The sequence below is a fragment of the Gekko japonicus genome, unplaced genomic scaffold, assembly GCF_001447785.1.
Source record: "Gekko japonicus isolate JY-2015 unplaced genomic scaffold, Gekko_japonicus_V1.1 scaffold135, whole genome shotgun sequence".
Lineage (NCBI taxonomy): Eukaryota > Metazoa > Chordata > Lepidosauria > Squamata > Gekkonidae > Gekko > Gekko japonicus.
The window spans coordinates 1,699,228-1,714,847 of NW_015175359.1; the positions used below are offsets into that span (position 1 = coordinate 1,699,228).

Sequence of the window (15,620 nt, forward strand, 5' to 3'; positions counted from 1 at the left end):
AGAGCACACTGCTTCAGCTATAGGAGCTGTTTGACAAGTAGAGTCTTCTGAGCATAGGAAGCTGGCTACTCTGGTTCATTGCTACTTTGGGACCTCATTGGGAGGAAGACAGGATATAAATCAAACAACAAAACAATGGAATTTTTTTATCCTTGGTGAGATTTGTCTGTTTTCATTGTCTTCTGCTGGCAGGTGAAAACTCTGCTGTTTTGATTGGCATTTCTTCACTGACCCTCTTTCCTGTTTATGTGTTCTGCTTAATATACAGAGTAACTCTTAATATACAGAGTAACTCTTGCCCTCTTGTAAGCTGCCCTGAGCCCGTTCACGGGGAGGGCGGGGTATAAATACAAAAATAAATAAATAAATACATAGAATTCTGCTTGGGATTAACCCTGTGGAGCCTGTGCCACTAGGTACATATCATCATAATTGAAGTTGGGTATATAGGGTGGATGCAGCCTACCTGCAAGAGGAGCTAAAATGAACACTCGCACATGAATGAAGTAATGCTGTAACCTATGAAATGGCTTTTGGCCACCAGGTGTCAGCAGAGGACAGAATTTCTTTGGAAAACCAGCTGGGCCTGTTTTCCCCAAGGGGCATGGTCAAAGCATCAATTTTCTCTAGGAACTGATCCCTGTAAGACTGGAGATGAACTGGAATTCCAGGAGATCCCCAGGCCCCACCTGGAGGCTGGTATCCCTATTTATTTATTTATATTTTATTTATTTATATTTAAATTTATACCCCGCCCTACTCATGAGGGGCCTGGGATTAGACATATATCTGTGTCTCAACTGTGCCATAGTAGTATAGATTCAGGTGGGTAGTCGTGTTGGTCTGAAGCAATAGAACAAAGTTTGAGTCCAGTGGCTCCTTTAAGACCAACAGAGTTTAATTCTGGGTATAATCACATGAAAGTTTGTTTAAACTTTGTTGGTCTTAAAGGTGCCACTGGACTCAAACTTTATGCCATGTTATGATTCATAGAGTTGCAAAATGGAGGTAGGGGCAGACTTGGGGGGGGGGTTCTGTTTGGACACAGTCCCAAATTTGCAGAAAAAAACCTGAAATCTGAGGGGAAATAATACATCATGGAATTAAACATGGAATCAAAACTCATCTGTAGCTTTAAGAATGCCCGCTGGACTCTGTGGCCATTAGGGGTTGCTTGGCAACCAAAGCACTATTGCCAAGCATTCTATACCTTGATTTTTGGAAAGCAAAGCTGTGGGTGAGGGAGCAGGAGTAGACTGGGAGGCCAAAACAGCCCAGGAAAGGCCCCTCCCTCAGATCATACTGTCCCCTGATGAAGGAGGACTTGCCAATAAGAGGCCCAGTAGCAACTACTAGAAACTTACTACTGATACGATTTAGATTTAGCCTGGCTTGGCAGCAGTGGCTGTGGTGCCCTTAGGCCTGGCCCACTGACAGCAGCAGCCACTGCACAACTGGGACCAGCCCTGAGTCAGTGACCACCACACAACATAGCCAGACTTTTAGCAGGGAGACAATGATGGGTGGGAATTGAGGGGGGAAAGATGAAGACAGGGGAACAAATAAAGGTAGGTTGGCTGGTGAGTGGGAAGGGGGGGGGGAGTAAAGGGGTGAGGCGGTAGGGCTCTGTGCCTTAATGTTCTGCTTTTATTGTAAGTCGCCTTGAGTTCCACAGGGTAAAAAGGTGGCTCACAAATGTTTTAAATAAAATAAATGAAACAGGCAGCCAAGAAACCGGAAAGATAAAACAGCAAAGAAGGGGGATACAGTGGAAAAAGGGGTGATGGGGTGAAATATATGTCAACACATTAAAATTGAAGCCTAGAAATGACACAGTATGTGTGAGTAGAGGGATTACTTTCCTTGACATTTTGCAGCAGTGACCTCACCTATTGTGACACTAGAGTGCCACCTCATCAATGGAGGGCTTGTTGCCTCAGGGACACCGATACCTTTCAAGGATGCGAACCTCTCAGACACACTCAGACAACGAGGGGAAGGAAGGAAGGAAGGAAGGAAGGAAGGAAGGAAGGAAGGAAGGAAGGAAGGGGACCTTCTCCTTAGTACTCCAATAAGCCCTTCTGTCTCTCTGTTTCTCCACCAGAGAGTGGCAAGTGTACAGACCAAGGCTGACAAGAAAGGAGGACGCTTCATGCAAAGAACAGGATGAGGTGTGGATGGGAGAGGATCAAGAAGGCAAGTTCTTTCGCGAAAGAGTGAATGTGGTAGGCTGAAATGTAAGAAAGAAAAATCGCATTGCATTACATAAGAAAGAAAAAGCACAGTCATATCATTCCAAATTACTTTATTAACAGATAACCGGAATTTATAACAGGCTTTGTGGTATCAAACAGACAGAGAGGAAATATCACAATAACAGCTGAGAACTATGCTTATGGCCAGGGGTCATTTCGTAGAAAAAGAGGTGCAGGAGCTCATTAGCATAACTCATTAGCATAACTTATTTGCATAGGCCACACCCCCTGAAATCACCGGAAGTGTGTCAGAAGGCAACACCCACCCCTCAGGCTCCACTGGACTGTTTTTGGATTGTTAGCTATTGGGGCGGGGGACGTGTAGATCTGTTCTCGCAGAGGAGGGAGAGCTTGTACCTGAATAAAACTTGGTCTTAAAGGTGCCACTGGACTGTTTTGGACCAGGGGGCCGGCGGGGGGGCTCTGCAGCTTACCTGGCTGCTTCTTGCTCTGACTGAGGGCTGCTGGGAGCAGGGGGTGGGGCTTATTGTATGTGCCCGCCCCCTGGGCTCTTTACTGCCGGAGCTCCGCTCCTCTGCACTCCTGCAGAAAATGACCCCTGCTATGGCAGCCATGTGTTACTACAGGGAAACTAGACACAGAATATTACAATACAAAAAAAGAGATCCGGCAGCGCTTGCCTTCCCCCCAGTTTGCTTTCCTATCCCCTCGTGCCCATCCACTCCCTCCTCTCATCCTAGGGCATGGTAAGGAGAAAGAAAAGGGGGCTGGGCAAGGGGGACAGGGCAGAAGGGCTACTCGGGCTACTCAAAATGTCACCCTCATTCCATAATTGATTTATTTTGGGGCTATATCTGTTCACGAGCAGATATTACTTGACATTTATGAGTCTTTGTAACCCAAAATGGTTTTTTAAAAAACATAATTTTTCTGCAAGCCAGGGGACTGCTTTAGAACCCTTGGGAACGAAATTGTAGCTCTTTGACATGGCACCCATGGCTCTTCTGAGCACTATTTCCCATGGTGGCACCCAGCCTTTGTTTCACAAAAGTGGGCAAGACCCTTGCCCAGTGGAGATCGTGGTTTGCAATTGGTTCCCACCTTAAGAACGTTGTCACCAGAGGAACAGAAAAGCTTTACAGCTCTAAAGCTAAAGGTAAGGGGGAAAGAGGAGTTGGTTTTTAATAGCTCATTTTGTACTTTATTTTGTCTTCATAAATGTATAAAAAGCATAATGTCAATATTACAGTTGCTATGAGATATGGCATAGTTTTACAATTAGTAGATTAATATAACTAATATCCCTGCAATTAGCATCTTTAGCTGTGGGAAAGGAGAGGAAAGGGAAAGGAGAAGAAGATTTGATAGTGGAGAGAAGTGTCACCTGTTGAATTTCTGCCTGTTGTTAAATGTGCAGGAGTTATGCCTAGAAATGTAGTATCAGATCCAGAGAGAGAGACTGAGTGGACTATGGCTTCTTTCTCTTAGGCTTGCCAGATGGACTGGAGAAAAATTGTCCTATCCCTTTAATAGAGGCTTCAAATTATTGATGTTATTTACTCCATGCCATGACAAGCTTCAGCTGCGTATGTCCACACACTGTCCTGTTGGCAATCCTAGTCACTCTGGGTTTGAAGAAGAAGAGAATTGGATTTATACCCCACCCTTCACTACCCAAGGGAGTCTCAGAGCGGCTTACAAACTCCTTTCCTTTCCCTTCCCCTCCCCACCCCACCCCACCCCACAACAGACACCCTGTGAAGTGGGTGGGGCTGAGAGAGCTCTGACAGAAACTGCTCTTTTTTCAAGAATGGCTGTGCCAGAACTATGGCCCAAGGTCATCCAGCAGGTGCAAGTGGAGGAGTGGGGAATCAAACCCAGCTCTCCCAGATTAGAGTCCGCGCACTACACCACTACACCAAACTGGCATGGAAGGGGCAAGGCCTTCGACCAAACTGTTAGGAGCTGTGGATAGATCTGTCAAGTAATTTGTTACAGCTTAAGAAAGTGGCCCCTTGCACCTGAGGTGGATCAGGTGTTTATGTGGAGAAAGGCTCTTTCTCCTGTGAAAGAACATCCCATGAAGTTTCTATTAAAGGGATAAGATATTTTTTTTTTATCCAGACACTATTACTAGCAGTCTCATCTGCAATAATCATACAGCAAAACTACAACACTATCTCACAGATAACTGCATGCATGTTTCCATCTGTCATGCAAAATTAGCTTCCAGTTGCTGCAGGTTTCAGATTGTCCAAATGGAGTTCAGATCGCAAAGGGGTCAGATCTGTTATCAAGGCAAAAAACCAGGGAGTGTGCCAAGGGAAGCGATGCAGTCGGAATAACAGGCTTCTGCACTGATGAACAATCTGCAGTACCATCCTAAGACTGGTTACACCCTTCTAAGCCCCGTTGACTGACTTCAGTGGTTAGTTCTCAAGAGAGAAGCTGCTACAGCTGGTGGGAAACTAGGCACATTACAGTGCGAAGTTATTGTGTCATAAGTCCAGGTCTTTGTAAGAAGCACGCCTGTTTGTTCTCATCCTCAGGGGTAGGGGGCTGCCATTTCAATAGGAGTGCTTTGACCCTGGAGTCACTGCAGCTCGCCTGGCTCCTGCTTTTTCTAGTTTTAGGTCCCAGGTGAAAAGGTTTCTACAGATTTTGATTTTGCTGATAGACAGTTCCATAATGTTGGTGCCACCACTGAAAAAGTCCTGAAGCGACCCATTCCACTGAACCTCGATTGGTGATGATTTTGGCACCATTTTGGGTATGTATTACTCTGCCAGTGGTTTTGGGTTTGTTCCTATGGGCTGGTGCAGCAGCCTACAACTTTTGTCTAAACAAAGTTTCAAGCAGACAGAAGATCAGTAGCCTGAAATGGCAATCTTTTGAAACGGTGCAGTATGTAAGAGCATTTAAAATTATAAGAGGGGTTGTGATTCCTTGCTCTGAGAGCAGAGGTGTTTAAATATTAGGAGGTATGTATGCCGAGATTGCTCACTGGTCATTCTACACATGCTCAGGAGCACTTCTGTTACACCTACGGAGCTTAGGTTTTAATACTGGAATCTTGTGACATGTTAAAAGACAGAGGTTTTTTCCTGTTTTTTTAAGCATAAGCTTTTCTGTGCTAGAGTTCAGTACACAAGACACATGAAGCGAAACCTAATTCTGCGGAAATATCTACATAACAACAGGAAGAAAACAGGAACAAAGAATTATGAACACGGAAGGAGGGGATTTAGGGCACGGATTCAAGTTTGCAACATTTCTGTACTCCAAAGCATACCAGCTAACTACAATTTTTTCTTAGCAAAAATGCCTTAGAATTCTCCTTTCTTTTTCCTCCAGGGAGAACTCCCAAGTTTGTCATCCGTAGAACTGAAACAGAATTGAGATGTCCCGAATGCCTCCGGGGTTTTGGGGGTGTGTGTGTTAAACACGCGTCTGTAGGACTCGATGGGCAAGTTCGGGAGGCGGCAGCAAGACCTTGATTGGCATCCCAGCTGTCCAAAGACCTTTGTCCAGACCACTAGCTGTTCCCAAATAGGAGGGCCGGGAAGCGCGACGCCCATTGATCTGAGGCGGGAGGGAGGAGACTTCGCTCCCACCCGGGGGCAACCAATGGGCGCGGAGAGAGGGTGGGCCTGGAGGAGCCGCTTCAGCCAATGGGCGTGCCCGAATCGGTGAGGCAGAAGCGGCTCGGCCGGATCGGCTGAGGCGGCTCCTGGCGGGCGCTGATGGCGCCGGGTCGGCTTCCCTCCCCCTCGTCGCCGCCGCCGCTGTAGCTGAGGGGGCCGGTCATGGCCAAGAGCCGCGGCGGCGAAGCAGCAGGAGGGGTCGCTTTGGTTTCCGCGAACGGGATGGCAGCGCCGCCCGACGCTGCCTCAGAGGCGGCCGAGATGGACGCGAAGCTGCGACGGGACAGCGACTTGCGGAGCTCGGTGGGCGGCGGCAGCAGCAGCGACGGCGGCGAGCGGCGCGTCGACAAGTTCGGCTTCCTCGTGCCGGAGGGCGACGCGCCCGCCAGGGAGGCGCTGTAAGTGGGCGGCGGGGGAAGGAGGAAGGGAAGGGGGGGAGGGACGGGCCGGACGGGCCCCCGCGCCCCGGGGGGAGATGGCCGGACCGGAGTTATGGGCTCGGAGGGCAAAGCGAGGGGCGGCGTTCCCCTTTCGAGGCTGTTGCAGCGTCAGGGAGACCAGACTGGAGTTCGGCGGGACTCGGCAGACGAGCCGAATTAATCCCGGCATCACCTTTAGGACTGTCTGATGAGGCCGAGGTCTGATTCCCGAATGCTGACGCCGGAATAAATGTCGTTATGGCAAAGCTACCCCAGGAGTCTTTGTTTTGCTGCTGCTGCAGATTCCAGTGGCCACCCAGAAGAAGTATCGCAGTGCTTGTAAGGCACTTTGGTCACATTATGAGAAGACAAGAGTCACTGGAGGAGACAATAATGCAAGGGAAAGTTGGAGGCGGCAGGAAAAGAGGGAGACTTGACACGCCCTCATTTTGCAAGCCCTGAGCGAGGCTGTTAATGATAGGACGTTTTGGAGGACATTGGGTCACCCTAATAATAATAAGTCAGAGGCGCCTTGAGGGCAGTTAACACACAGTAATGATTATCAGGTTTATTGTAGCAGCAGGAGGTTCCATAGGCTACAAAGATATCCAGGTTCCTGCCTGCTTGGTGCAAGGTACTCCCCCCACACACGCTCCATTAGCTTGCAGACCTATAGTCCAAATGTGTGGGGAAGGGAAGGGGCTCTTTTCACTGACTCCAGTGTGCTTCTTTCTTGTCATTTTGCACCTTCTGAGCTCTGATGCTGGAAAAGGGTCCCTTGGCGTAGGGCTGTTTTGGATTCAGCCTTGAAATGGGAGCACGTGAAGTGCCTGAGGGTTGCCAGCTTTTAGGACCCACGTTGGCTCCCCTGTTGTTTCTGCTGAGGAGTATAGAAAGAAAGCTTTTTTCCACAGATCTAGTGGCATAGGAAAAGTTTCTCTTCCTCCTGGACCTGGCCAACCCAGGAGCTTTGCAACTAGTTGGGGAGGATGGAGGAAATAGTTAGCAAGCCCAGTCTAGGTCCATCTTGATCTTAACTTCAAGAGGAGCTGTGACTGGTGACAAGGAGGCATCCTGTTTTCTGATCTGGAGTGGGATGGGGGTTGCAATGCCTTGGAAGTTGGCACTGTGTGTATGTGGTGGGTGAGTAGCCAAGAAGACTTCTGTGGCCGTGGGTAGGAGCAATACTAGGAATTAGGGGTTGGGTCATACAACCTGAAAGCCAAATCTTGTTTCTTTGGGATACTGTTTGGGATACTTGTTTCTTTGCGATGCCAAAAAACCTGTGCTGTTTGGTCGATCAGGAGCTCTGTTTATTTTTTAACTGGTCAGCTGACTAAATACTGCAGTCATGTGCAGTGTACTGATTAACATGCTGGGCTGGAGAGACTCGGTTTCAAGTTCTGCTCAGCCATGAAACTCACTGGGTGATCTTGGGTCAGTCTAAAGCTAACCAGAAGTGCCTGGAGGAAATTATTGGTCAAGTATGACTTTCCTTCTGCCTTGGTTTGTGGTGATAGAGAAAGTGAAATCCTCTCAAAGCAATGATGGGACAGAAGGGAATGGGGTAAGGCAACCATAGTATGGCGCTACTATATTGAGTGTAGGTGACGGTCGAAAGGCAGCACATTACAAATGTTCTTTTGCTTGCTCATCCCTTAACTTTGAAAATGCCAGCTTGCCCACGTGATCCTTCAGAAGCATACCCAATGTAAAACAGTGCTATCCTCCACCGTGGCAGATATTTTCACAAACTGTGTGTCTGCAAATATGTTTTATTAACCATATAAATGCTAGTGATTTGTTGCACAGTAATGGCTTAAAGGGATAGGGTGAGCCCCCCAAAAAACCAGCTCTTCCCATTCAAAAATGTGTATCTATGTGGTTGCTATAGGTAACCACATAGATATGCATTTTTTAATGGGAAGAGGTGGTTTTTGGGGGACTCACCCTATCCTTTGACTCACTTCATTGTATTTGCAAGGCTGATAAATACTTACTTTAGATCCAGCTTTTTGACTATGAAGTCCTTTAAGAGGTTTAGACTTTAAAAATACAGTATTTTTGTTTTCTAAGACCCCAGGAGGGAGAAGCCATTTAATCCTGTACCTTAGAATGCATCCACAGAACGACATCAGAATGGCAGTTGCTTGGATAGTGCCTTTCTAGTCCCTTCTTTTTGGCTGAGAGAGATTTGTATTGTCCTGGGAGCTAAGCAGAGAGACGTCTGATCAGTGCCTGCAAATGATGTGAGGAAACAGTTATGAACCCACGTTTGTGAGTCCATGCCTTGTTTTGAAGGAGAGAGCTCTACTGTTTGTGTACCTACAAGAGGCAGGAAGTGGCAGAATGGCTATGTAAGAGTCTAGTAAAATTAAAATGAGTTGAAGATTAGGCTTAAATATGGGCCCTTTGGCCCTGAAGGTGTCTCCCAGCCTTATGAAACATGTTCATCAATTTCAGAAGTCAAAGATAAGGAAGTGAAATCAACAAGATTGTCTTGGGAGTGGGGTGGGATAGACTGCAAATAGTGTGTGAGTGGGTGGATTAAAAATAACAAGAACTTCACAAAACCGGTGAGGCATTGCTTGAGGGAGGGAATGGGGTGGCCCCCTGTTGTTTAAAATAAAGATAAACAGTTCTTGTTTTTGTTTTTAAATAAGTTTAGATAAGCATCAACTTTTGCCATTGTACAGTGATGCACAGAACATGTGAAGGATTAGGTTAAGAAAAAATGTGTGTGTTGCCTTTGGGATAGAGGCAGAAGAAGAGTTGATTGTTCTGTTATTACTTCCTTCTTTCCTTACCTACTTGAGGACACTTTTGTTGACTGTATATTAGTACTATACAAGGATCAAAATGGATATATGCTTTTTCCTAGCAAAAAGGAAAAGTCTTTTCCTAATGATTTTTAGACTGACTTATCCTTTAGAAACCCTTTCCACACTGGGGAGATCTTGTGTATCTGCTGTAAATCGTTGAGTTTTGTAGAACATCAGCTATAATTTTGGAACGCCTTGAGCTTGGGTACCTTTTGTGGGCCCTTTTACTATGGAAGAAGTGTGATGTTCAGAGTTCGCTGTCTCTTACCTCCTTGAATGCTCTGTGCAAAGTGAGAATGTAGGAACTCTCTGGGTCTGAGGCCCTTTGCCACTTTTGGGACACAGCAAGTACTCAAAATCTGGACTCTCAGGCCCTGAGTACCAAACCAGGCCTAGGAGACTTTATCAGACCCACATATGGTCTGAGGAAGAACCCTAGAACATGCTCAGTGTTTGCTTGGGCAATTGCAGGGGAAACGATTGGCCAGTTCTCTTTCATGAAAGTCTGTCTGTTGTTACTTGTTTGCTCCTAGTTAAGTTTCTGCAGTTTCAGAGATCCTGGAAACATGGTTTGAAAGCCACTTGCTGTTCTACCAGGTGCACTCAGTTGTTCAGTGGCTGTTATTGCAAAGACTGGGAAATCATTTGGTGCCTGCAGGAAGAAAATAATATTGAATCTGCAAAATAGGTTCTGCTGTAAGGTCTGACATCAGCCCTGCAGCTGTACAGGCAGGAGTGCTGAGGGAGGCTTCTCTGCCTGAGTTTGCAATATTAAGCACTTGATGTATTAAACTGCCAGGGTGTATGCCTTGTTTAGGGCTGTGCGGGCATAGACAGAGCTGGAGTAGCTGTTTGTGGGAGGCTGTGTCAGCTGAAGAGAACTTTTAACACAAAAAAGGAAAGGGTGGAATATGTAGCCAAGGAGATAAGCAAGAGCCAAAGAGAACTGCTTCTCCATCTTGCTGGTGCCAGAGGACCCTCCTCTTGCTCTCTTGCTATGTGAGCAAAAACAGGAGTCTCTTTGCTGTGAGTCACACACAAAGTATTCAGGCAAGTTTGCAACAAACAAAAAAGTTTTTGGAAATTCTTTCATGTACCCCTTTCCTCATCTTTTCAGTGCTGTGTCATAAAAGCAGACAGTAATTCCCAAACTGTATGTTTGGGGGGTGCACCAGTATGAGGAGCACAAATCTGCCTTGAAAAAGAGGGCACCATACCATCTGTAACTCTTAGAGCAGGGAGACCTCGTGTACCTTCTCATGGTCTCATCCCCCTTTCTGTGACTGACATCATCTCAAAGGAGGGGCTAAGGATTTACCAGGGTTCCCTGATGCAGCCTACCATACAACTGATAGGCATTGGGGAATCCTAGGAGCATCACTGTTGGCCTGAAACCAATGTTCCACTGTGGTTGACCAGGGAGAGTGGGAGAATGGTGTGATGTTAACCGGGTTAGCTTATATTTGTTGCAAGGGTACCTGCTCATTGTTCTAGGATGTGACCAAGAACTTATATTTGCATGTTCTTTAGTAAATGAAATGAGTCTCCAGTTATACTCTGGAGGTGTGGAAAGAGACTGAGGAATATTGAAATAGGGAAACAAAATCCAGTAACGGCAGCAAGTATCTTCATGTGTAAAATTAGCTTCTGCAGCTCTAGATCTCAAATGTTGTCTTGCATTATCTTCTGACTAGGCCCTGTTTTATGGGAACTCAATTGGAAGTTATTTTAAAAGGCCAAACCTAAGTACTGTACAAATGAAAACATCTATTATGTTGCTCTAAGCTCAGATAGTTTCATGAATCTATATCAGTTGTCAGAATTTGATTTGGTGCTGTATTTTTGCTCCCATGGCAGCATTGTTTCAGCCTTGAAAATTCATAGGCTGTCTGAATCAGGATCAAGTTAAACCACTGAGACTTTAGCTATCTCATGCTGTTGAATAGGTTTACAAATGCACAGCTGTTTCTTTCTCACAACATTTATTAGTCCATCTGTCCATGAATGCCAGTGTAAGCATTTATGATGCTTGAACTGCCTGAAAGGAAACACAGCAAGCAAGCTGCCAGCTCTCCTGTCATGTACAAAAGCGCCCCTGCCTTGATGGCAGTTGTTACTCACTGTAAGCAGGTGGCTGTTAACAATCCTGAGCTCCTTGGGTGTCCTGACTTCTACTTGATTATGTGCTATCAGGGAGTGAGGGAATATGCTTATAAACTCTTACCGATTCCTTCCTTGTGCCCTGACCTTAAGGCTGTTTCGGATTCAGTGCCTGATTGCTATGTGTGTCTTCTCACCAAAACCAATTACATATCCTGTGCTGGCTAATGGCATGATTCTTCAGGTGTTCCCCAGAAGTCAGCTTTCATTTAGTAAACAAGTTTCTAACCCACATGGTTGCAAAAATGTGCTTGAAAGTATCTTTGGGCAATGCCAGAAGAGTTACTGACTAAAAATATTTGGTGGCTGGGGTGTGTGTGTTATCTCAGGCCCTCCGTAGCCCCTTATCTCTTCTAGCAGTGAACTACTACCTGCAGAATAAATTATGCAAAAAAGAGAATGTATATTTGATTAATATGTATAATTTATGCCAATTGCAGCTGTCAGCTTCTTGTGCAGAATTTCCTTTTTAATTTTAGAACTGCCTGTAGCATCCTGTCAGTGCTCCGGAAAGGGTTTGGAGTCTACACTTAGAATGTTGTTTTGGTCCCATATATTTTGTTTCCAGGAAAGATAATGACAAAGGGGCCTGGAGAACAAGAAAAACAAAGATTAGGAAAGAACAGATGTGGCCATGGTGGAAGCCAAAAACGTCCTGCCTGGATAAGTGCCTGGGGCAGTGTTGGAGGACCTTGGCAGTTGGGAAACTTAACAGGAGGCTGAATTAAGAACTATGAATGAAATATTGAGAACATCTTTAAATGCATGTCAATTCTCCGGTGACTTGAGCTCCCATAACTAGAGCTTTATGTACTTGGTAATTTTTAAAGTCAACATTCTGCATTTGCCTCACCCAAATTTTTTAAAATTATGTAAAGGATGCCACTTAAGCAAGCTCCTCGCAATGGAGATGCAATGTCAAGGGTAGACAAAGGCTGCTCATACCAAACAAGTGACATTCCCTTTATTTTGCTTCTTCTTATCCATTCCTGATGTTATTTAACATCTGTATGCGCCAGTTGGACTCTGGGCCGGAAGATCTGGCGTTATAAGCTGTGGCTGGATGGCTTCGACTGAGTTGGTTGAAACTCAGTCCAATGAAGACGGAGGTTCTGTGCATAAGTTGTGGTGGCCTGGGGTGAAGTATCTCACTCCCGACCTTTGATGGGGTGTCTTTGGTGCCAGCGCCATAGGTTAGGAGTTTGAGAGTGCTTCTGGATGCTTCCTTAACGATGGAGGCCCAGGTGGCAGCCACTGCCAAGTCAGCCTTTTACCATCTTCGGCTGACCACACAAAGGTCACCGAGATTAGACTACTGTAATGCTTTCTACATCAGGCTGCCCTTGTCCCAAATTCGGAAGCTGCAGCTGGTGCAGAATGCAGCAGCCAGGCTGTTGTTGGATCTCTCTCCGTGAGAACACATCCAGCCTGTGCTGAAAGCATTGCGCTGGCTGCCTATAACATACTGAATTCACTTCAAGGTGGTGGTTCTCACATATAAAGCCCTTTATGATCAGGGGCCAGCATACCTGAGGGGGGACCTCCTTTCCCTCCCCAGAGAGCACTGCGTTCGGGGTCACAAAACCTCCTAGTGTTTCGTGGCCCTAAAGAGGCCAGACTGGCCATCACCAGGGCTAGGGCCTTCTCTGTAGCAGCTCCACGCTGGTGGAACAAGCTCCCTGAGGACACCAGGGGCCTGCGGGACGTGCTTCAGTTTCACAGGGCCTGCAAGACGGAGCTCTTCCACCAGGCATTTGACCATATTTAACATCTTGATATAATTTGGAGCCTTCCTGGGATTATGTTCATCATCTAAGTCTGTACTAACTGGCCCCTGTTACGAAAACATTGGGTTATGATTGTCATCGCATAGGAATGTATGTATGGATACATTGCACTTCAGATTTTATGTGTTTTTAAATTGTTTAACAATTTTATGTAAGCCGCTCTGAGCCTGCTTCGGCAGGATGTGTGTGTGTATAAATCAAATAAATAAATAAGCGGTAGTGCTTTTGGGACCAGTGTCCTTGTTCAGAGTGTATAGCAGAGACTTATGGCATGAGAGAGCAAGCAAGTACCCAGTACTGGCATTTGGTGTATCATTGTGAAAGCAGAGAGCATGGCACCCCTTCTTGCCATGGTGGCCAAAGGCTATGCTCAAGTGAGTAACAAATTAGGACTTGTGCAACCAGCTTTAACACTACAGTAGCTATGCTCAATGGGATGGCTGACTGTTGTCTAGACTTTCATACAGCTGATAGTTAATAGCCATTTCTTTAAGTGGGTACTGACTGCTAGTAGATACTTAAAAAAACATTGATGCTGATTGATAGTTTGTCCTGTAGCTAGTAACCCCCAGCCATCTTGTACTGTGACTTCTTGCCAAGGCTACAGTTTTGTACCAACATCTAGAGAAGCAGTTGTCCTTACATTGTGCATGGATATTACTGTACTAAAACTCAGCACATGGGCTCCAAGAAAGGTATACTTCCAAGTGTTGAGGGGCAACATGCCCGAATTTGGTAGAGAATGGAGTCAGCTTGCAGATCAGAAATGAATCATGAATATTTTTATCAAAATATTTAGGTCCCAGTTTTGAAATCAATCTCAGGGTAAAGTGTTCCTCATACCCTGAGGCAGAATGAGCCATAAGATTCTAAACAGCTGTCATTTTAATTATTATTATTGCTTTTTATGGGGATCTGTCCTTCCCATATGCTTTGGCAATACTTGTGCGGCTCGTCAAGTAAATAACATGTCTTGAAATTGGATTTAGTTATTAGCTCAGCCCCTCTTCCTCACTGGCAAATGGAGCAAAAGCTAGCACTTTTCCTAATGAATCTGCTTTTAAAAAGTATTATGACATGGATGGAGGATGAGAGTGAAGCACAATTTAAAATTAGGTCAAAATAAGGGTTCGCATTAAAATGCCATCTGGCTCTTTATGAGGTTAAGTAATACTGATCTGCATGAAAATTGAGAACTGGGAGGTTGTTGCAGAAGTGATTTGTTTGGGGTCACACACACACAAACTGTAGGAGGACTGGGAACAAAACTCTAGTTTCGAGCCATGAGCTGCTTTCTTCTAGTGATGCAAACTCTGCAGTTAGTCTCCTTTTAAATGACCAGTGACTAAAGGCTGCGCAGAAGGAACAAAGGTCAGCATAGTAAACTGAACTATACATTTTTGCAGTAAAGTCGGGAGCCGATAGAAAATAGATTCCATCTTATTAAGCATTAGTTGAAGAAAGCGGATGCATGAGGCCTGTTGAGGGAAGCAGAGGGTTTAGGAAATTAGGGTTATGGGAAGAATGTTGGAATGAGAGTGAAAGAACAGCTTAGTAACCTGTAGCAAAGCTGAGTTTGAATGCTGGAAGAGAAACAGCACCTGAAAAAAGTTGACTTGTGATAAGAAGGGGAAATGGAAGGGTGCCTTTGCCCATGATAAGAGTTAGGCTAGAAAAAGCCTTATTGCTAGGTACTAGCATTCAGTTTCTAGGTAACAATTGACAAACATGTGATAGAGGTGTAATTATCACTTAGAGCATAGAAGGTCTCTGGCTCATATCCTGAACAGGACCTGCCAGTAGTTGGACTTAACAAAAGCTAAAAGAAAAGTAAAGATCAAGTAGTATTTTTGCACGTTCAGGTTGGGGGCAGCCGTAGTTTACGAGCAGAGCGCACACTTTGCATACTTTAATCTGTAGCACCTAGTTCAAAGGATTCCAGGTAGAACCGGAAAAGTCACTTGTAGAGATTTGGAGAGCTATTCCCAGTCAGAATAGACCTTACTTGGCTACATATGCAAATGGTCTGACTTAATATCAGGTATTCATTCACCGTGCTGGAAAAATATGTCACATTCCTAGGTGCTACTACTATGAATCTTGGCATCTGGGGATTTGTTCCAATCTTGGAAAGGGATATAGGAGAGTGTGTGCATTAACTTGATATCCTGCTTCCTTCTGAGTAGGGCTGGATATTTTATTTGAAACTTTTGAGCTGTTGACAGTCAAACAGTAGTTTTGTATTTTTAAAATATTGATTTATTTGAACAGTAACCAAGGAACACTTTGATAGGTGTGATAATTTGTTTTTGATGTGGCAGAAAATTAACTGGCAATGATTGTAGCTTTGAACATCAGAATAATGTTGATTTGCTGTTTGGGGCTTAATTGTTCTTTCTTGATGACTTTCGTGCTGGTATTCTAGTGTTAGCTCTGTCACAACACTTAAAAATGGCCAGTATAAAAAGCAAAGCAACAGAGTGCCTTGTGGATCAAAAGGTGCAAGGTGTTTTAAGTGTGGGTGTACACGTTAAGAGCAGTCAATTGGAGGTGCTTTCAGGTCTGCTGTCTG

At 45.3% G+C, this 15,620-nt stretch overlaps 1 protein-coding gene across 1 annotated transcript in view; it reads left to right on the plus strand.

Annotated features, from left to right (window-relative positions):
* Positions 1-5,949: 5,949 nt before the first annotated feature.
* TBC1D10A (TBC1 domain family member 10A) overlaps positions 5,950-15,620 on the plus strand; it is a 49,181-nt gene continuing 39,510 nt past the window's right edge. Inside the window, exon 1 of the mRNA XM_015425326.1 lies at positions 5,950-6,258. Coding sequence (XP_015280812.1) covers positions 6,023-6,258 — 236 coding nt within the window. The 5' untranslated portion in view covers positions 5,950-6,022. The remainder of the gene's footprint in view (positions 6,259-15,620) is intronic.